General features: G+C 44.1%; 1 protein-coding gene across 12 annotated transcripts in view; it reads right to left on the bottom strand.

The window, feature by feature from the left end:
- RHBDF1 (rhomboid 5 homolog 1) overlaps nucleotides 1–23,712 on the bottom strand; it is a 155,502-nt gene that overhangs the window by 68,784 nt on the left and 63,006 nt on the right. For all 12 annotated transcript variants that reach the window (XM_085885390.1, XM_085885402.1, XM_085885392.1 and 9 more), the window contains 2 exons: nucleotides 17,274–17,555; nucleotides 16,959–17,070 (listed from right to left, as the gene is read on the bottom strand). In XM_085885390.1, the coding sequence (XP_085741516.1) occupies nucleotides 16,959–17,070; nucleotides 17,274–17,555 (394 nt within the window). The remainder of the gene's footprint in view (nucleotides 1–16,958; nucleotides 17,071–17,273; nucleotides 17,556–23,712) is intronic.

Here is a 23,712-nt window from a genome sequence, read left to right as displayed (position 1 = left end):
GGAGACTGCCATGATACAGGCAAAATCCCAGCTCGTAGGAAATGTAGATCGTACTCAGAAATGCAAAGCAAGAGTTGAAAAGACCCTTCCCATGTCCTTTGTTCTTAAGACTGTGCGTGGTAAGCTGTTCTGTTAACGCTTTCGTGAAGACAGTAATGATTCATATCTAACGCTATTGTTTCGACCTCTGACCAAAAGCTTACACCTACCAACAATAAACATCTCCAATTTCCTGGCTCATTCCCCGATAGACAAAGAGCAGCAAAACTACTCCCCCACACCAACACCCATTTCTCCAGCTATATATACATTACCTTCCAGCTTACTAACATCTATAATAATTGTGTGTGTGTGTGTGTGTGTGTGTGTGTGTGTCCTCCATAACTCCAAAATCATCGCGAAACTTTGCAGACATACCAAGGGAACTCAAAGGGAGTGCATGAATGAAAACTGGGTGTTTGGGTAAATTTAAGCACCGCTTTTGCAGATAATTTAGGGGGTGCTCATCACAAAAAAAAAAAACCTAAATAAGCCTTACAAAAATGGCAGTGTGCTATCTTGGTCAGCCCTCTGTCACTGGGTTCTCAAGTCGTCATTTTGTTTGGACTGTTCAAAAATGCCTTGCCTTAGAACCACGATCACCTCTCATGGACTAATTAAAGTCTTCTTCTTCTTCTTCTTTCGGCTGCTCCCATTAGGGGTCGCCACAACGGATCAACCGTATGATTCGCATAGTGATTTGGCACAGGTTTTATGCCAGATGCCCTTCCTGACGCAACCCTGGTCACCTCTTACGACAGGGATATGGTACACCTATTTTAACCGGGGTATACACCGGGCTCAGTACACTGGTACTCACTTCGCCGACCTCGGAAGGATGACAGGCTGAGTTAACCTCCTGGTGTGTATTAATTCAAGCAGCCAATGGGCTTGAACTCGGGACCTTTTGGATCCCAAGCCGCTACCCTAACCACGACGCCAACACCAGGCATCTTGAAGTCATGGACTAATTAAAGTATCTAATTGAAATCTGGCTTCGGATTTGAGGATCGGATCCCATGACCAATTAATAACTGTCGAAATCTGGAGTGAAATCTGAAAATTTAAAGAAATCAGCAATTCTTATAACTAAGCATATTTATTTAATTAATTATTTAATTAAGAAAGGCCATCATCACTCCTGCCCTGTCCTCTTAATTCATACCTCCATAGGATCGCATAGTGTCACTCTACTGGGACCTGTGATGTTTGAAAGAAACCCTAAGATTTGAACAATCTGTTTTTAATATGCACTCTATATGATGGACCCAGATTGCGACGACTTCAAGTTATTAAAGAGGAGGGGATTGGCGTGTCGAATCTGCCGAACATTTTCAGCCATTTGAACCAGAAGCATTCCCGACTCTGCGAGGAGGTTATGAGGTTTGAAAGTTCAATTTGTGGTGGGAGAAGAGAGAATGGAGGGGAATGGGTCAGGTGGGAGGTGGGAGGGGTGGTTCTGGGATGGGATGAGGGAAGGGAAGGGGTGGGAGGAGGGACCTGGCGTTACCTGCCAAAACCAGGTACTGTTGCTTTTACTCTGCCCCCGCCCCATTCCTCGCCCATCACACCCCTCCTCACTCCCCCTCCCTCCTCTCTCTCACCCCCCACTCCCGCATCCTCATGCTGCTTTCTTTTCTCTCACCCCCTCCTCCTCTCTCTCCACCCTCCTCTCTTTCAGTATTCCCGTCAGTGAAGCGACAGGTGGTATTTGCTAGTTTATGAATATAAACGAAGCCTTTACCCCTTTGCTTAAAAAAATCATCAATCCTTTATGTGCAGGCTTCACATTGGAATTTTAAAATGTGCCATTTGTGGCACGCATGGTCATCAAATATGTATAATTTCCGAGAAAAGTATACATACAACATAGGCCATCGATGTAGTTACAAGTATCCACTTGCAACATGAATGATTAAGAATATACAAACCAATGGGAAGAAACTGGAAATGAAACAAAATCTGAGCTTCTTTACCGGAACAAATTGCAAGTTTACTTTTGTTTTCCAAGATCTGGACATCATACATCACCGAAATGGGTTTCAATAACTACTTTAGCGGTTGAAACTCTAAATGCTTTAACATTATAGTGGATGATCTATAATTATGGTAAAACCTACAAGTGAGCAATAGAGCATCAATTAAATGGATGCCTATGTTTTTTAACTCAATCAGCCACAATCACAAGTAGACTATTTTGACAAAAGCAGACTTTGGCTGTTTACAATACTAATCTACACTTACCAATAAAAGCTCAAACCTGCATATTTGTAGTGTGAAATAGACTACAATTTTTGGGGGGTATACAAGGTCAAGGTTCATATCAGAAAGAGAGAGAGCACAGAACGGATCATGACGCCACAGAACGAAAAGAACAGTACAAATAAAGGGGGGGGGGACATAACACCAGGGTTGAGGGACAAAATAGAGGGAAACTTGTTCAAATAAGGGATATGGGGAAGAATGAGGGGTAAGGAGAGGACACATGGGGTGGACAAGATGGACACAGAAGCATTCTCTCAAGAAAGAAAAACTGGAAATTTGGAAAGAGGTGGGCTTGGGGGCGAGGGGATTAACAGGGGTAGAAAAGATCACGATTTTGGATGGGGGGGGGGTGATCTGAGATGGTGGTGAACAGCTGTCTTGTATATCTGGAGAGAAGAATGAGATTGAAGAAAATGTGGAAGTTGATAACACATGTCTGTATTTTGGGAGTTTTACTAGAAGGGAGTTGTTGGTGGATCATCTGCACCCTGCAGAAACCTTAGGTGTGGGGGGGCGGAGGAAGGGGACAAATCATGGAAAGAGAAGAGTTGACCTGTCTGCGATGAGAAAGTGATAAGCCCATCGACCCAGCATTTCCATGACGTCAGGCTGAGCAAGGTGTGAGGCAGGGGCACCAGCCCAGAGGGGAGAGCAGTACTCCATCAAGCTGTGGATGAAGGCCTCATGGGTGGACAAGAGTTCAGGTGGGTCAATGGAGGACTTTGCATGATGGAAGATGCCCAGTCAGAAATTGGTTTTGGAGAAATGTGGGTTGCCCAAGAAAGACCATGCCTGATACTTATCCTCTTCATCCTGATCGACACAAGGCTGCTATGAGCATTTGCCATTTATGTATATCCTTATTACATTAAATGCCTCACAGCATTATCGACCCATCTCATCCAATGCAAAGTTGTTTTTAAGCCTGCCTGGTTTCCTCTTTCCTGAAGGTGTCTATCTCAAAGCAGAGTCTTGCCTTGATGTCTTTCTTGGCTACATTGTCTTTGCTGATGAGGCTGCCAATGTATGTAAAATCCTCTCCAGTCTCTACAGCTTCTCCTTTTTCAGTAATTGGGGCAGAAGCATGGCATTGATGTTCATCACCTGGGTCTTGGTGGTACTTAATGTTGAGAACTGGCCTTCTCGCAAAGCTGACGAGCCTGTCAGTATTTTTTTTTATTGCAGATGGGTATGTCAATGACAAAACAGCCAAGTCATCAGCAAAGTCTAGCTCTTCAAGTTGGGTGAAAAGGGTCCACCGGATGTCTCGAGATATATCTGACATGGTGTTTTTCGTGATCCAGTAGATGGCAATCAGAAAGAGGATCGCTGACATGACACAACCTTGGTGAACTCCTGACTCCACAGGGAACCACTCTGATAGGGAGTTGTTCATGATGACACTGCATGCAGTGTTCATAGAATTTGTTTATTTTGGTAAACAGCTTCTGTGGAATTCCACAAGACATCTGTATCTTCCACAGACTCGATGTATCCTATCAAGTGCCTTCTTGAAGTCAATAAAGTTTATGTGAAGAGGTGTATTCCATTCTAAGCACTGTTCGATGATGTTACGTCATGCAAATATTTTGTTGATGCACCATCTTCCACTTGCTCCTGTCTCAGCTTGATGTCAATAACCTTATCAATCCTATTGAGGAGTATCCTGCAGAGCATCTTACTGGGGTTTGAGAGTCGTGTTATTCCCTACTAGTTGTCAAAGTTGTTTCTTGGGCAGCTTGACAATGGAGCCTTTTGTCCAATCATCAAGGATAGCATCCTTGGTCCAAACCGTTCTGAAGAGGTCGGTGAGCACCCATGTGGCAGTGCTGATGTTAACTTTGAGCATTTCAGCATGGATGGAATCAATACCCTCGGCTTTCCCACTCGTCGTGGCTTTGATGGCACCTCTGACTCCTTCCTTGTTGATCTGGTGGCTCAATGTTGATCTTAAAGATATCCTCTGTTGGTGGAGGGTCAGCTGGTTCATCTGGCTCTGATATGTTCAAGACATCTTGTAAGTGTTTTTTTTTTTTTTTTTTTTTTGTATACCTTGGTCGAGGCTCGTATGAGAGCTAACACACAACTCACAGCAAGGAGGCATGAGACAAGAGGGGCGGGAGTGGAAGGGACAAAACATTGGGGAACAGACACAGGTGAACTGTGGAAGGGAGAGGGATGGGGATGGGACGGGGAACATGGCGAGGGGAAGATGGACATTAAAGGGACTTTCAGGAAGGAAAGCAGGAGAATTGAAGGAAGTGGGCTTGGGTGGATTATCGGGGGTAGAAAAGATCGAGGATTTGGATGGGGGAAGATAAGAGGTGGTGGTGAACAGCTGTTTTGAAAGCCTGGAGGGAAGAATGGGAAAGAATAGAGTGAGGAAGTTTATTCCAAAGGCGGGAAAAAGAGGAATGAAAGAGTGAAGATGAGCAGTGATTCGTGATTTTGGTAGTTTTACCAGAAGGGGGTTGTTGGCGGACCTTGAGCGACCTGTGGAAATGTGGTTGGGACAAATCACAGAGAGAGCAGGGGGGCAAGGCTGGAGAGGAGTCGGTAGAAGACAGAAAGACCACCGACCAACCTGCGGTGATTGAGTGAGAGGCCCAAAGACTCAGCTTCATTGCGGGAGATGCCAATGATCTTAAAAGCCCTGGTTTCGACAGCGTGAAGTCGAGAAAGGTGGGAGGCAGGAGCACCAGCCCAGAGGGGAGAGCAGTACTCCATCAGGCTACGGACAAAAGCTTTGTAAGTGGTCAGGAGCTCAAGAGGGCCGAGGAAGGACTTTGCACGACGGAGGATTCCCAGTCGGCGACTGGCTTTTGAGGCAAGGTTGGAAATGTGACTTTCCCAGGAAAGGTCATGGCAGATAGTGAGACCCAGAAGCTTGAAAGAAAAGACTTCTTCCAGAGGATTGTTGAGAAAGTGGATGGGGGGTTTTGTAAACGGTCCTTTCGAAGAGACATAGTGAGAGTGTGAGATTTGTCTGGATTGAAAGACATGTTCCACGTGTTGGACCAGTTTGTGATTTTATCCAGATCTGCAGTGAGCGAAGAAGCTGCTGCTTGCCGGTCTGAGGGATGACAGATGGTACGGCAGAGGGTGGAGTCATCGGCAAAGAGAAATAGAGGATTTTCCAGAGAGTCCGAGAGATCATTGATGAAAACCAGAAAAAGAACAGGGCCCAGAACGCTACCTTGAGGAACTCCAGCCTGCACAGGAAGAGGGGATGAAAGAACTCCATTTAGGGCCACACGTTGACTGCGACAGGAGAGGAAGTCTGCGAGCCATGAGTGGAGATGGCCTTGAATACCATGGGAAGAGAGTTTGGTGAGTAGGGCAGGGTGCCAGACTGTGTCAAAAGTACGTGATATGTCCAGGGATACGGCTCGGATTTCCTGTCTGGCATTGAGGACCTCCATCCATTGATGGGAGAGCAGTAGCAGCATATCTAGGGTAGAGTGACCTGGTCTGAAACCAAATTGATGATTGGAAATCAAGCCATTGGAGAAGAGGAAGGATTTCATGTCTGAAGCGATGATGGATTCCATAACCTTGCTGATGATTGGGAGAAGGCTGATTGGTCTATAGTTACAGGGATCTGTTTTTGCACCTTTTTTATGCAGGGCAGTGATGTTAGCCGATTTCCAAGCAGATGGCAGATGACCTTGGGAAAATGAGAGGGTGAATAGAACAGAGAGAGGGTGAGCAAGAGCAGAAGAGCAGGCTTTGAGGACACGTGGGCTGATGCCGTCTGGACCGGTTGCAGAATCTGACTCGAGGTTTGAAAGCAAGCTCTCCACCTTGTCAGGAGAAAAGGACACAGAGTCCAGGGACAGTTGGGTGCGACTGGGTAAAGTGGGTAGAGATAGTGATGGGTTTGAGACACAAGATTTAGCTGCAAACACCGAGTTTAGACATTCAGCTTTATCACGTGTGGAATCAGCAGTGCGGCCATTTGAGGTAAGGGAGGGGATGGAGGGGGAACATACACCAGAAACAGATTTGATTAAACGCCACCAGGATTTTGAGGAGGGAGAGAGGTTTGAGAGTTCAGACTTGAGATGAGAAAGATGTTGTTTTCTGGCTCTCCTGAGGGTAGATACACACTTGTTCCGAGCTTTGTGGAAAGAACTGAGATTGCCCTCAGTTGGGTTTGCTTTCCATGAGGCAAAGGCAAGTTGTTTCAGGACAACTGCCTCGCCACAAGCTTCAGTAAACCAAGGGCGGGAGGAAGGGTAAGACAACTGAACACGAGAGGGGATAAATCTGTGCATGAGGGAGAGCAAGTTTCTTTGAAAGAATTCCCAGGATGAGTTGATGTTTGAGAAAGTAGTGATAGGAGACCAGTCTGTAAGTTTGATGGCTGCTCGGAGACCCTGCCAGTCGGCTTGAGTGAAATGCCAGACTCGACGGCGGTGAGGTGGTTCTCTGATAACAGCCAGAGAGATGTCCACTTTGACAAGGACGTGGTCAGAAGAACCAATTGGAGCGAAGGAAGAGCAGCAGATATTGTCAGGGAAATTTGTCAAAATCAGATCCAGAAGAGATGGAGTACCATTGGTTGAGATCCGGGTCAGGAAGTTGACCGATTGAGTCAGTCCCAATGAGTCACAGAAAGCTTTTGCTGATGTCCCATGGCAGGTGAGAGAGGTACCCACACCTAGCCAACTGGCGTGATGACAATTGAAGTCGCCACATAAGAGGAAGAGAGAGTTTGGATGAGAAGATAGAAGATGGTCCATGTTTTCGGAGAGTGAGGTGTAGATGGAGTCATCACTGTTCGGTGGACGGTACAGTACACATATAAACATGAGGTGGGAGTGGAGGGGAAGCCGAAGCCAGAGGTATTCCTGGGGGTGTGGGGGAGTGAGAGCAGTGCAGGGAGAGTGAGGAATAGAGTCTTTGATGAAGAGAGCAACACCTCCACCAGGACGAGGCTCAGGTCTGTCATACCGTAAGAGGGAGTAACCAGGGAGAGATACTTGGGAGTCAGACACGTCTTGGGAGAGGAAAGTTTCTGTTAGGCAGATAATGTCTGGTTTGTCAGTGGCAACCTGCATGGAAAGATCTGAAAGGTTTGAGCGAAGGCCCCGGATATTTGAGGTCCACACTTTTAATGAAGAGGTAGGGGAGGAGGCTTTGGGTGCAGGAGGGGGGGGGGGCGGGGGAGGGTAGGACGAGGGACGAGGGGGGGAGGTAAGGAGGGTTGCTGAAGGAGTGTGGGGTATTGCAGAATAGCGAGGGGAGGGGGCCGAATGAGGAGGAGAAAAGGCTCTGTGGTGCCGGGAGAGAGGGGGGACAAGAGACAAGGAAGATGGCAGTTGAGTATTTGAGGAGGTGGAGTGAAGAGATGGAGGTGAGAGGGCAGTGGAGGGAGGCAGGTTGGTGGATGAGAGGGGGGGCAACTTAGAGAAGGTGTTAAACCCATCTTGCTGCTTGCCGACGTTGTGTTGGGACAACACATTCTGTTGGTGTTGGTATTTCCTCCTTTATCCTTCACGGGGCAGAGTGGTGGGTATTTTGTGCAGTTGTTTGGTGACCTTATACACTGTACTCATCTCTCCCCTTACTGTAGCCTGCTCAGCTTCACCAGCTAACACCTCTAACAATGACTTCTTGTCTTTATGTGCACTCTTCCTAACTTCTTTATCTTTGGCCTTGGAAGCTTACAGGACCTGTTTTTGGAGCCTCGGTGATGGCGCTCAACAGCTTTTCCTCCAACTACTTCCTTTCATCAATTTTTTTCCATGTCCCTAATATTAACCATTCTTTATATTTCTTCTTTCAAAAATCAAATGATTTTCTGAGCAGCACACACACACACATAATATATATATATATATATATATATATATATATATATATATATATATATATATATATATATATATATATATATATATATATATATATATATATATATATATATATATATATATATATATATATATATATATATATATATCCTTAATAGTATTGCATTTCTTCACGACATCTTGGTCTTCTTCCTCAGTAAAGGTACCGCGTGCCCTAAAACTATTTTATCTCTTTTGTCTCTTTTTTTGAGTCTCTTTTGTTATCTTGAGACTTGAGTTTGGCAATATGTAAATGTTTTCTGCCTTGATTCTGTATTATGCCTCTCTGAGCTTCAGCTTGCTGCAACTCGATTGTGATCAAGTGGTGTAAACGCTTGGTGCAAATCGATAGTGATTCCCCCTCCACCCCCCCCCCCAAACACCCCATCCACAGATGCCACAAAAAGATTCACTTTCAGTGGCATCAGCACCACTTGTTGTTAATTATGATGTAATCAATATGGTTGGGATGTCTGGTGTTGACTTAATGGTTAGGTTGGTGGGCTTGGGATCCTTGATCCTGAGTTCAAATACACCTTTTCTGTTGAATTAATACCAGGTGGGGTTGACTCTGCCTGTCATCCTTCCGAGGTCGGCAAAATGAGTGCCAGCTTGCTGGTATTCTGTGTCGGAGTGGCGACCTGTCCAGGATTGTGCCCAATAGCCAAGGAGACTGCTTAGGCAGCACCAAAGCTCTGCACAGAGTATGGTCCCAATGGATGGATGGATGGATGGATGGATGGAATCTGGTTGACTGTATCATCATCAGGCAACTGCCAAATGAGTGTGAATCTTCTTTTGGAGAAAGATAGTATCTCAGATAACTCTGTTGTTGTTCAAACACAAGTCAATGAGACGTTTCTCATGATCACTTCCTACACCACATCCATGTGTCCCTATACGTGTTCACAATCAGTATTATCTGCCTAAATCTTAGCATTCATATCACCTATGATCAAAAGCATGTTATACTGGGTGGATCTTAGACACTGTTTGGTGGAGTAGTTGTCCTTGTCCTTCTCTTTAGCATCATTTGTTAATGTATTGCACTATTAAGCTTACAGTACTTTAAGTTGAAATGTGCTCTGATCATTCTCTCGCTGATAGGTTACCATTCGAACAAGGTCTTGACCCCTTCTCCTTACAAATTGTTCGAGCTACACCCTTACAAATGTGTGTGTGTCCTTTAGTCCAGAGTAGAGAATGGTGGTGAGATCATTGGTCAGTTGGTGCCCTGACTATATTCTGCCTCTCTCAATGTTGTCCAACAGCACTCATTAATACCAAGAATGTCCAGATGGTATCTCTGCGTCTCTGATAATTTGAGTGATTTTGATGTTTCGTACATGATGCGGACATTCCACACTCCTATATGGGTCTTAACCTTGGGTCCGAGTAGACTCTCTTTCACACTTTTGGCTTTCGTTGGAGGACTTTGATTTAAAAAAAACACTCATACTGCCAAATGGTTGGCTGGAGCTTCCTGCAGGACCCATCTGAATTAATGTTGTACTCTTTGCAGTTTCTGTAACTAAATAGGTTTTTACAGGGTGGGGAAGTTAGCCCCATGCCTAAACTGAAGGACCTGGTGTTGTCCTTTGTCTGGTCCTTCAGCCCTGTCATGATTGATAGTGAGACCCAAAATTTGAGTGACTGAACTTCTTTAGGAGGGTTGTTGTGCATAGGAAAGATTTTTGTTGGGACAAAGTTGATGGGAGGGTTTTTCCAGATGGTCCTTTCGGAGAAAGAGGAGAGAGAGGAGAGAGAGGAGAGAGAGGAGAGAGAGAGAGAGGAGAGAGAGAGAGAGAGAGAGAGAGAGAGAGAGAGAACGAGATTTGTCAGGATTAAAATACATATGACAAATGTTTGACCAGCTTGTGATTCTGTCAAGGTCTGCAGAGAGGGAAGAGGCCTGCTTATTAGAAGGATGAGGGATATTACTGTAGAGTGTGGCATTATCAGCAAATAAAGAGAATTTTCTAGAGTCAAAGAGATCATTTATGAAGACGAGGAATAAGAAAGACTGTGCCCAGAGCACTGCCTTGGGGCACCCCAGCCCTGACAGGGAGAGGAAATGAAAGGATTCTGTTGAGAGCCACATGTTGGCTTTGAGAGTAGAGGAAGTTAGTAACCCAAGAGTGGAGTTGGCTTTCGATGCCATCGGCAGAAGTTTGGAGAGCATGGCGGGAAGCCAGACTTTATCAAAAGCTCGAGATTTGTCTGGAGAGACGGCAGTAATCTCATGCCTGATATTGAGGGCCTCCATCCACTGTTGGGAGAGTAGAAGCAGCAGCAGCAATGTCCAAGGCAGAGTAACCGTCTGAATCCACATTGATGATCCGAGATGAGGCCATTGGAGAAAAGGAAGGATTTATGTCTACTGCAAAGATGGATTCCATGACCTTACAAATGACTGGAAGGAAGCTGATAAGTCTGTAGTTAAGGAGATCAGTTTTTGCAAATCAGTTTTTGCACCTTTTTATGTAAAGCAGCAATATTGGCTGATGAACGAGGGCAAATGATAGAGTGAAAAGAGCAGAGAGGATGTGCAATAACAGCAGAGCAGGTTTTTTGGACCAGTGAGGTGATGCCGTCCGGTCCAGTTGAAGAATCAGTTGAGAGTTGAAAGAACATTCTCCACCTTCTCAGACACAAAATATCCAGTTGGGTATGACTGGGTAGGGTGGGTACAGAGAGTGAGGGGTTGGTGACACAAGATTTGGAAGCAAACACAGAATTGAGGAATTTGGCCTTCTCATGAGCGGAGTCGGCTGTAGTGGCCATTTGAAGAGCGGGAAGGGATGGAAGGGGAGCACATACGAGAGAAAAACTTAACAAGGTGCCACCAAGTCTTAGAGAAGAAGACAAGTTTGAAAGTTCAATCTTGAGGTTGGACAGATGTTGTGTTGTGGCTCTCCTGAGAGTGGACACACTTGCTGTGGATTTTATGGAACGATCTGAGGTCACCTTCAGTCGGATTTGCATTCGAGGAAGAGAAGGTAAATTGTTTCAAAGCAACTACCTCATCACAGGTTTCAGTCTACCATGGGTGGGAAGAAGGGCAGAATAATTGAAGACAAAATGGATGGATCTGTTCATAAAAGAGAGGAGGCTTCTGTGGAAGAATTCCCAGGCTGTATTAATATCAGGGCTGGGAGATATGAGAGACCAGTTCTGAAGTGAGATGGCTGCTTGCAGTCCCTGCCAGTAAGCCAGAATGAATTGCCAGACTCGCCAGTGTTGAGGCAGCTCTCCAAGAAGAGCCAGAGAGAGGATGATTCTCACGAGCACATGCTCAGATGAACCAATTGAAGCAGAGGGAGAGCAGGAGACATTTGTAATCACCAAGTCCAGAAGGGAGGATTTGCTATTGGGAGAAATCCAGGACAGAAAGTTCACAGATTGAGTTGGTCCCATGGAATCACAGAAGTCCTTTGCTGAAATGCCATGGCTGGTACCAACTCCAGCCAATATGCATAGTGGCAATTGAAATCTCCACATATGAGGAAGAGAGAGTTGGGACGAGTGGTTAAAAGTTGGCCCATGTTGTCTGAGAAAGTGAATTTCTGAAGCACGGGCCCCTACGTGAGAGAAGTTTCATATTTGTGGCCGGGATGACCACCTCTAAGCGATCTCAACCGACTATGGATGACTCTCCTCCGGCTCCCTGCATGGAATGCAAGACTTCTTTGGGGAATCGCGACGAGTGTGTCCAATGCTCGACGTGCGGATCGTGGACGTGCATCGCGTGCTTGATGGGTTGCACCAAGGCTGTCACCGAAACCAAGAAGAAAGACGCATCTCGAGTGCTCGGTTGCGCGGCGTGGTCGACACGTGCAAGAAGTGCCAGAAAAGCTCCGATCCTGTCACCGCCGATCTCTACGCGGCTCTGCTCAAGGTCGTCACGGCCAACTCGCAGCAGATCGCCTCATTGTCGGAAATGATCGCAAATCTGATCACTCAGGTCGCGGCTCAGAAAGTTGTTGGGAATCAACGACAGCTACAACAACACCAACCGTTCGACATGGCCCAAGTCGTGTTGGCCGCTTTCCAGGCGGCCTCGGAGACCATCATGGAGCAGATGGAGTTGAAGGAGAAAAGCCCAACCTGATCTGTGTTGGCTGGAAGGAGGACACCACTTTGGCGTGGGACAACGAGCAGAACGAACGCGACCGGGTGATCATCGACCGCCTGTGTGACCAGCTGCACACCAAGAAGGATTTGGTGGTCAAGAACTTCCGCGACGGGTCGAAGCACTACCACAGATCGCACGACCGCAAGGATCGGATCATGAAGGTGGTATTTAGCGACTCCACGGCGCGCCAGATGTTCCTGACGGGGGTGAGCTCGCTCATGGCCGGGGATGTGGAGGTCAAAAACGGCAAGTTCCGCGCGTTCGTCCGACCCAACCAGACGGCGAAGCAGAGGAAGGTCGACCGCGATCTGCGCACCGAGTTGAAGGCCAGGAACGATGCCGGAGAGCTCGACATCTACATTCGTCGCGGTGAAATTATGTCCCGACGTGGGGGCGGCTCGGGAAACTAGGCGGGCCTGAGCATGTTATTCCGTTTTACCTTACTAACTTTCATAGTATTTTGCAAAAAGAGCACGATTTGCTGTTTCTGACTACAAAAAATCCTGAAAATGTTTTTTTAATCACTGAATCATGGTTAAATGAGACGATCCCGAGCGGCTTTTCAGTCAGTTTTCGAATGACTTTGTTGTGCATCGTTGTGACAGAAGTCAGGAGGAGGGCAGGGAACGACATGGTGGGGGTGTTATAGTTTTAATTCCAAAGAAGTATACAAATTTTGAGGTAAAAGTTGAAAAATCCAAATTTTTCGAGTCCCTTTGGTGTACAATTTCTCGAGATCATACGGCGACAAAAAAGTTAATTTTTGGTGTTTACTATAGATCTCCTTTTTTCCACAGAACGATTCGATTAATGCCGTGATCAATCATATCCGTACTAATTATGATCCTTTTTCCTCGTTTGTGCTTTGTGGTGACTTTAATTTACCAGGTTTAAAGTGGGACGGTTTAATGGTTTACCAGGTTTTTTTTTGTTTTTTTTTACCAGGTTTAAAGTTTCTCAGTAGGAAACAAAAATGAGGAAATGTTTCGTGAGGCTATGTTTGAGATAGGCTTGACTCAGCATGTTCATGTTCCGACGCATGTAGCTGGAAATATTCTGGATTTAGTTTTTGTGAACAACTTATTTCTTATGCAGCAGTGTGAAGTAGAACAGTTTCATGATATCAGATCATTTTGTAATTTTTTTTAAAATTGCGTTTCAAAGTAATAAGCAATCTGTTAGTCGGAATGACATACCTGACTTTAAAAATGCTAATTATGAGGAAATTTCTCATGAATTATGCCTTTTTGACTGGACAGCAGCCTTTTCTTTCTGTGTGAATGTAGATCAAATGTGGGAAATTCTTCATAATTATTTAATTTTCCTCGTCCTAAAATGGGTCCCGTTCTGTCCCGTTCATCCAAAAAATTGTAATTGGTCCTCTGAAACCTCCAGTGCTTACGATAGAACGGAGCACTCATCTTAGGTATAAAAAATAGGGAAAAGATAAGCACAAACTGGAATGGAAGGCAGCATCTAGGCATGCGAGATTTTTGAAACGAAGATATTTTTATGCAAGAAAATGGAGTTCTTAAATCGGAACAAATTAACAAATTCTGGAGTTATATAAAGTCAAGGTTAAGTAACAGATCGGTTATTCCGCCTATGATCGGTGCGGACGGAAATATAGTGGTAGATTACAGTGAAAAAGTAAAAATATTTAACAGTTTTTTTGTTTCGGTTTTCACTGAAGATGATGGTAAACTGGTAAATATGATCAACCCTGATCATATTAGGACTCCTCCTTTGCATGTGTGTGATAGGCTGAATGTTTTTGAACATATTAAAGCTCTTCCAGCTAAATTTTCGTCTGGCCCAGATTCTATTCCTCAGAATTTCTTGGTTAAATTAGCACTTGAGTTGTCGGAGCCTTTGTCTAGCATTTACTCGTTGTCTATTCACTCTGGCATTTTCCCTTCCAATTGAAAAATAGCGAAAGTGGTTCCTTTGCATAAGAAAGGCATCATTTCAGTAGTGGAAAACTATTGTCCTATCAGTTTATTGAATGTTGCTAGTAAGCCTTTAGAATAGATTATTCGTCAGTATATTTTACCACAATTGAAACAGAATAGTATCATTGGGGAGTGCCAACACGGTTTCTTACCTAAGCATTCTACAATAACGCAGCTCATCTCCTGTTTGGATGACTGGACTAAGATTGTCGATCAAAACAATACTGTGGATGTTATTTATTTGGACATAGCAAAAGCTTTTGATTCAGTTAGTCATACAAAACTCATTCAAAAAATGACCGTCTATGGTTTTAATGTGAAAATTATCAGTTGGGTTAGAAATTATTTGCTTAACAGATCTCAATTTGTACAAGTTGAAGACGCTGTTTCTGAGAATCGTCCGGTTCGCTCTGGGGTTGTACAAGGCTCTTTAATTGGCCCAGTCCTTTTTTAAATCTATATCAATGACATTGTGAACTATGTGAAAACAGCCTCTTTAAAGTTGTATGCGGATGACGCAAAAATATATATTTCATGTCCAAGAAACGAGCAAAATGTTAAAGTTAAAGAAGATTTGAAACAAATAATGAGCTGGGCAGACAATGTGCAATTGAGAATCGCAGTAAATAAGTGCTTCGTTCTTCAAATCGGTCATGGAAATGCGAAGACGCAGTATGAAGTCCAAGATTTTCCAGTTCCCTCGGTTAAATGTATGCGTGATTTGGGCGTAATTGTTTCGGACGATCTTAAATTTAGTGCACACTGCAAAATGATAGCATAAAAGGCATTAATCATGGCTGCGTTAATTTTTAAAGTGTTCCGTTGTGGAGATAGAAACTTTCTGGTGAAAATGTTCATCACCTTCGTTCGGTCACTTTTGGAGTATGCAACAGAAGTGTGGAATCCATGCTTAATTAAAGATATTGATTTAATTGAGCGTGTTCAGCGATCCTTCATGCGTAGAATTCCAGGAATGGCTGGATTATCTTCTCCAGATCGTTTGAAAGTACTGAAATTGGAATCCTTGGAACATAGAAGAGTAGTTAGGGACCTCGTTTTGTGTATAAAATCCTGTTTGGTTTAGTTTCTCTATCTTTTTCATATTATTTTGAAATGGCTTCTAGGTCAGGTCAATGGAAAAATCATGAATATTGCTTGAAATGGATTAGAGTGAATAAAGAAATTCGAAAAAATTTTTTGCAGTTAGAACCATTCCAATTTGGAATGCTTTACCCTCACAAGTTTTTGAAGTCCGCTCAGTGTCAACTTTTTGGCAGCGAATATCAGTTCTAGACTTCTCACAATTTTTTCGGGGCACGGCCACGGCCGGAAATCGGCCTTGTCGTTCCCTGGCATTGATACCCTAAATTACAGTAAATGATTTTTTTTTAATTACATTTATACCTCGCATAGGAAATGTTCGTGCGATCTCGGTTTTTTTGTAATTCGAAGCTTTTATTGTTCGTTGTTTTTTTGTTTTTTTTACTAACATTTTGTATCGGGCCAAAGAATAAAACATTCTTTCTTTCTTCCAGAGATTTAGGTGGAGTCGCTACTGTTTGGAGGACGGTGCACCACATGGATAGAGAAAATGTGGGAGTGGAGGAGAAGTCACAGCCAAAGATACTCTTGGGGTTTGGAAGGTGTGAGACCAGTACTCGAACAGTGAGAAATTCAGTTCTTGATGTAAAATGCAAATTTAGAAACTATCATAAAAAATAATTGTCTATTTTGACAAAAATGGACTGTTTGCCTTTTGTTTAAACTCACGTAGAAATGAACGTAAATACAAGAGACAAACTTTTCCGCTTGATAGTAAACTGGACTGTATAAATTATTTTACTTTTTATGGGATTTACATTTCTTTAAGAAAAAATTACACAAGTTGCTGATTCCCCATGCTGATAGGTGAGCATGCACAACCAATTTTAGATAAGTCTGTGTTTGAATCTTAGCCCAGCTTTAAGCTGTCATCCTGGCGTTTCACAGGTAGGGTGATTCATCAATATGTGTGCTGTACATCGAATGGACCTCAAACTTGGTGTCCCATCTCCCACCATGAGTTTGTGGATGTTAAAGATCCCTTCGTGAAGAGTCAGCGAGCTATCGCCAAACACCCTTGCCAAATTACAAATTCCTGCTCTAACCTACAGGGGCCACTACATCAGTGGCACAGCTGCACCCCCAAGCAAATTATTCTACCTTCAGCCAAGTGCTGCACACAAAAGAAGTAGTCTAAAATCAATTCCTGTTCTATCCCTAATTGGTCTTGTCTTCATCCTTTTCTCATGCTGCGTAATTCTCATCATGCCTTCTTGCCTGATTTTTAACGATCTTCTCTTTTACTTTGTAACCTTTCTAATCGACCTATTGCAGATAAGGCTGGGAATTCAAGCTGCTGTGTTTGTGGACAGATGGAAATGTGGCGAAGGTTGGTCCTTTTTGTGATGCCCCAAAGCAGATCGTGTGCATAACAAGTAACGACGAGATCTAAAGTTGGTTCTTAATATCATTATACACATGATCTGCATCGGGACATCACTGTTATCAAATTATAAAATAATGTAACAATATTGGAAAAATTATCCGACAGGCAGGGCTGGGATTGCAGTAACATTTGAGGCAAAATAATTCTTAAAAATAAATGAAAGAACAAATGAATGAACGAATGAATCAATCAATCAATGGATGGATAAAAACATGACTCACATCCTGCTGAGTCTCATGCTGAGCAAAACCAATCGGCGCGATGCCATAGATGCACACTGAAACAAGCGTCACCAGGATGTGTACAATGACTAACCAGTAAGTGAAGTATGGCCTGCAGTGGATCAACACATTGTCAGCATTCATCTTTATACATGTGAGCTGTCTTTTCATTGCAAAGGGGAAGCCAGGATGACAACCGCTTAAATACCTGATCCCTTGTGATTCATGGTAATGGAATTGCAACTATGAACTATGTGACCGTTCCCTCACCAACAATAAAACAACACCATCATACATCTGTTGTCATCCCATTACCTGTGATCAACCATATCGTTCATCTGGCTCAACACTGCACTGTCCAGTCGTCGAACACGGTATCGTCGGTTGAGCCAGCGGCCAACAACTCCCAAGCCATACTGACGCCGTACTCCGCGTTGTGCCAATGCTGCTGCATTCAGTCCAAGCTTTTTGCCACGCCGCCGCTCTCTAAAGCCGAGGCCTGGCACTACATCCTGCTTGAGGTGGGGCCAAGTCGTTGCTGGTGCTGTGATGCTCGTCTTGGTGGGAGTGGGCCGGCGCCATCCTTTTGGAACAGGACTATTAAAAAAAAATACAAGAAAATGTAAAAAACAACAAAAAAAAAACCAGAGTTGGTGTCAAAGCCACCCAATGCTCGCCTGTTTATACATTTATTGTTTTTAAAAGACTAGTCTAATAATATTGTTGTGGTTGAGGAAATTCGCAAACCACCATTCAGGTCCCGTAGGTGAGATATCTCTGTAAGTACATGTGTAGTTAGCCCAAACCCGTTGTTTAGAGGGAATAAATGTGATTCATTCGGGCTGCGACCCTTTAAGATAGCCGTTTTTCTGTTCTATCTTTATTTTGAACCAACCACGTCTCAACCGCCATCACAGAACAACTACCAACCGCAACGCCGCTTCACAACAACAACAACGCCAACAGCCATGGCCTTTACCTTCACAACTCGCTCTCGCAACCATCGCATCACCGCCATTCCAAGCGTCGCCATGGCCATCACCGCCACAATAAACCCTCCACCACCTTCACCTCTCCTCCTTCTACCGCCATTCCCGCACCGCTTGTGGGCACCGAGCGTCAGGCTGTCCTGGCCTCGTGCGGGATGCGCGCTGAGCCGCGGGTGCAAAAAGCGGCCTTTCCGAGGAAAAGTCGGATCAGGAATGATACACGCCCACTTCCGATCCCTCCAATCATTAAGCGCGGGGCGATTTGGCCCCGCCTCCAGGCGCGTCGGAGTAGAATCGATATATGCAAATTCGAGGATCAGGGGAGGTTCACGCCCACTTTTCCTCCGTCCAATGGGCGAGCGTGACTCCGCCCCCGAGCCCATCCTGATCCGGAAATTTGCATATGATTTCTCCTGCTGCACTATAAAGCGCCGAGCGCGGGGCGAATTCAGAGTTTTCTGTTTCGGGCTCGGGCGAGTTGGAGAGGTGTGGCGGCGGCGAAGTGTGGCAGCAGCAGTCAAGACAGGTCTGGAGGAGAGTCGGTCTGTCGGGGTTCGGAGTCTGTCGGGATGCTGCAGAGAGTGGAAGCCGGGAACGCGGTCGAGGTCGCTCGTCGCGGGACCCAAGCAAGCCAGCTATCCTCTTTCCCCAGAGCATCAACAACCCCCCCCCTGTTTCCCCCCGCGCTGAGATAGTGCGAAAAGGGGGCCCCGTTCCCACCCCATTCCAAGCAGTGCCAACGAAACCCGCGGAGGAGCGCGGAGTCGGGGCACCGCCGCCATTTTGCGGCTCATCACAAGACGGATAGGCTCCACGCAGTCTCGGCCCCAGGCCCGTCTGCCCCCTTGTCGTAGAGGGTGGCCCCTTTTTCTTTTGATTTTGAGTATATGTGTTGTCGGCGCCGTCTGTAAAGTAAAACTGTGTAAGTGTTGCCGTGTGCTCGCGTAGTCGGTAGTAGATCTGCATTGTGTTTCTTTTGTTGCAATTGCTTTTGGTGCATAATTGTTGTGTTGCTTTTACATTTGCTTTTGGTGCATAATTGTTGTAATTGTATATGTGTGCTTTCCGTTTGCCGCGGAATAAATGTGAATTATGTTGAACTGTTTTTCCCGTTTCGCTTCGTCTTTTCTTTAATTGAATCTCCATCTTACTTCACGTAAAGGGTTGGTCGTGGGCTAAATACGACCAATAATTAATCGGAACCGTCGAGGTTGACGATAACACCACTCGGTTATCCCGATAGTACGGAACGGGTCGCTTAAAGTGGCCCGTGTCCGAAGTCGACCTGCGGCGAGGTGCGATCGCCCGGTCTACCCTCCGTGTGGGTACTTAGGTAGGTCGAATTTGGCGAGCAACCCTATCCCACGCGGGGGGCCGATTGACACGATCGTGGTGAGGCCGAAAGGCCCACCCATGACTAGTTCCCGGCGTTAGTCCGAGAGGGTCACGACGGAATTGTCCGTCCAGTGGGCAACGTGCCGCGATTCGAGTTACGTGGCCGCTCGCACGCCGGCAGGCGCGAATTCGCAACAATATTTTTTTTATAAAGCATTGCAGTGAAGTCTGATCCAAATAATTTTAAAGCAATATATGTATTTGTATATTGTAATCAGTAAAAAATAGTGTGGTAGATAAAAACATTAGAAAGGAAATAACTTGCACCAAAAACTTTAACATTTTCACGTTCACGCTCACGCTGACGCTGACGCTCACGCCGGGGGTATCGCTATAGCTCTCTGTTCTTCGAACAGGCGAGCTAAAAACTTAGGCACAGCAGATGTCTGTCATGTTATATACCCCAGTACTCCGACCTAATAAAAGCAGTGCAAATAATACAGCTATATCTTCAAGAATGGAACTTTTTCAGGGTAATGTCATACAATGGCTTACAATTTTTGAAAGATACCATGGTATTATAATTCCAACAACCAAAATGTACTGTATACCAAATTTCTGAATGTATATCTCCACCTGAAGGATGTGTAATCCAAGGTGAAGTAACTTCCATTTTGTAATGCAAAATAACAGCCAGCAATTGATTAACTAAAATCCTGTTGGCAATCAACCCCAGAGCAGAGATATGTGAGAAGAAAGGATTACTGCAATTCAAAGCAAAAGCAAACCCACCACATAAACACCAAGGGCAGAATTTATGAAAGGCATTCAAAGAGTTAGACGCATGTAGAATCGCTAATCGTGCTATAATCACTTGTTCAAAGTTAGTCACCAATCGCCAAAGAGTGATTATCTAATGTGTGATGAAAACCTAATCACAAGCATTTAAATCACAAAAACTTTTACACGCTGGCGACAACATGTTGAAGAGTGCATGTCAAGCCTTGAAGCAAGCATTAGGCAAAAGTGGTATAGTTAGACCTGCAGTTGTACTCATATACTTCATGGCAGTTCAAGTTAACTTTAGAATCACTCTAGGTTACGCTCTTGTGGTTTATGTACTGCAATAAGGATTGCCGGTAACTGAAGTTATTACAGTTCTAATTACAGTAGTCTACAAATAATTACTCAGAAATACTAACGTAAAAACTATAGTGGGTTACAGTTGGCTGTAGAGAATAACCATAGCAACGGTACATACAAGAATTGCATGGCTTACAATTGATAATTTGCATGGAATGATTAATATGGATGCACTGGGAGTGCTTGAATTAGCTGAAGAGGAGGCAGAAGAGGATAGGAATAAGGCAGTTCACCAATATCCATTGAGAATCTTTGAGGTTAGATGCAATCCTCTGGAGAAGTATGACAATGACAATTTTTTTCGAGAGTTACAGACTCTCGAAGGAATAATTTTGTTGCCTGCTGAATCTACTGCAAGATGACTTGGACAAACCTACGATGAGGAGCAATTCACTGAATCCCCTTCCAACAACTGTCCGTGACACTGCGATTCTATGCAAGTGCATCATTTCAATTGGATGTTGGAGATATGTTTGGTGTTTCACAGGCTAATCGGCTGTTACGACACACACACACAACTAAACCAAACAGCTGTTTATCTTCCTTTGCAAATTGCTATTTAGACATGCGATTAGCTGTGCGCATAAAACGATGCTTTTGGAAGCATTTACGTGTTAGGTGTTAGCAGGACGCTCACTAAACGTCTTTCGTAAATTCGGCCCCAAGAACGTCAACCACCAATCCATCATGCAATACCTGTCAACTGGGTGGTGATATATAAATAAAAATACTGAAGGACCGATAATCATGTACTATACATGCATTTTCGGTCAATGTTAAGTTTCAGACTGCAAGAACTGACACACATTTTTATACATTTCAGTCTTTGTTTGTTTTTTCTTGATGAGCACATTCAGAAAGCTCCCTCTCCATTACAAGCAAATGGAAGGAATTCAATGTCGTTCCAACCTGACAGTGTTACAAAAAAAGAGCACTAACTTCAAAACTAAGGGAGATGGCTGAATTTACTGATAAGCTTCACCACCAAGATATTATTAAACAAAGTATCAATCTGATACATTTTACTTGAACATACATCGTCTTCTACCTTTGAAAGAGTCATAGAATGGCGAGATGATGTGACAAAATATGATCAAACAAAACGAGAGGGTTCATAGAAACTGTTACCCCACATTGTCCTGAGAAAACAAAAAAAACTAAAAAAAAAAAAAAAAGGACATGGGCAAGGTCGGCGAACGGAAAATTTGATTGGTCGACATTATATAAAATCAGCGATACCCGTACACATGCACGGGATAGCAATACAACATAGCTGGTAGCAGACGACAGACCGTACACGAGGAATGACAAAAATACGCATTGTGCAAAATGCAAGTGGTACTATGGAACGCCAAGACTTCCCAAACATTGTCGGCATGTCCGCTTAGTGCCACAGCAGTTTCATAGGGATCGTGTGACGGCGAGCCGAGTTTTTAGTGTGCAAGCTTGGTATTATAATAGAGATGCCGTCACATTTTGTCCAAGTACTGCTTTTTTTGTTTTTAAGTTTTTTTGAAATCCGTCCACAACTTTTTGAGCTATCGTGCTGTTATATATATCATTTTTGGCCCTATCTCTCAATGGTGAAGAATCACTTGAAAAATTCTGTGAGCTGGATCCGGATTCAGATCGCCACCAAAATCTAATCGGTTTGTCCTTGCCACACATCCAACCTGTCCACCAAATTTCATCTGGATCCATCCACAACCTTTTGAGATATCCTGCACACAAACAAACAGAAAAACAAGCAGTCATAGACTGGTACTTACGAAATCGTCAACTTGACCTCTGACCTTGTCTAATAAAAGCTGTCTCTAGAGAAGGTAGCGACGCAAACCAGAAGTTTCTACGATGATTCTGTACCAAACCATCAAAAATCGTAACGTCGACCGAAGCAAAAATCTCCATTTCTCCACGCAATTATTTAATATTATTTTATCAAAGTCACAAAACCGTAATATTCGGCCATCCACCAACAATCTTTACATAATCCGACGGCTTAGCGAGTCAGGCATGCGACGATAACCTTTAGTGGGATAAAAAATGACTTTTAAACACCATCTTTATCGAAAACACCGTCAGCGCGCACACGCAAAACCTTTACGTGACTCAACGACGCGTCTGCTCGAGCGCGCTGCACCATGTGACGAGCCGTGACGCGGCGAGTGAAATATTTTTTATACAATCTTAAAACGTCTCCAAAACATCCGATTTTTACCAGAATTTCGACAACCGAGTTTTAAGCGTCCTAAGCGATCGCAAAAACCGAAGACAAAATTAAAATCGAACTCATAACGTCGACCGAAGCAAAAATACTCCATTTCTCCACATGAATTGATGGAATTATGTTTGACCTCACTGTGACCTCGACCTTTGACCGATTTTGACCAAAATCTAATCAGCGCTAGCCATCGCCCTCCTGAATCACGTGGTGTAATTTGACATTGGTTGCTTCTTCCGTTCTCGAGTTATCGTGCCTACAAACAAACACACAAACACACAAACAGAGGACGGAAGTCATCAATATACTTACGAAATCTTTAGATTTCGTAAGTAACAAGAGAAACACACAGACAGAGGTGAAAACATAACCTCCTTCCACCTTCAGTGACAGGGGTAATGATATTTTGCAGCAGGCAAATGCTACCCCGGGAAAATAACTTGCAAAAGAGAAGTGCAATTTATTAGCAGAATTATTTTCTCTGAAGTCTTTTGTTAAACAATGTTCAATCTCATTCTTCCTTTCAGGTCTTCAAGACAGCTGTTCACCACAATTCTCAGACCACCCCAAATCCAAAACCATGATCTTTTCTACCCTCGTTAACACCTCTCCCTCCATCCCCTCACCCCAATTTCCAGTTTTCCCTCCTTGAAGTTTCCTTCTGTATTCATTTTGTCTACCCCATGCATCCTCTCCTGCTCACATTCCTCCCCACACCCACTGTTTGTCTGTTTCCCTCTATCTTGGACATTTACTCTGCTGTTGGTGTCACCCCTCCCCCCTCCCCCTCTCTCTACTGCTTATTTTGTGTGCATCTCTACTCTTCCTTTTGTATCCTGTTATGTCCTGATCCATACGGTGTACAAGCTCTTCCACAAACATTGACTAAATACAAAAAAAAAAAAACAGGGCCTAATTAATTATTTGTCTTGCAGTAAAATTGCCCTAATCACAGTTTATATTTACTGTATTGTATATTGTCCATAGGTAACATTTTAGTTTTAATTCCATGTTGCCTTGAAGACAAATGGTCCATCAGAATATGTGAACTAATGTCACATGTTGA

The sequence above is a fragment of the Eptatretus burgeri genome, chromosome 6, assembly GCF_056783735.1.
Source record: "Eptatretus burgeri isolate ZD-2024b chromosome 6, Ebu_testis_v1, whole genome shotgun sequence".
Lineage (NCBI taxonomy): Eukaryota > Metazoa > Chordata > Myxini > Myxiniformes > Myxinidae > Eptatretus > Eptatretus burgeri.
Note: the sequence above shows the minus strand (reverse complement) of the source record. Positions and strands in the feature narration are given on the sequence as shown.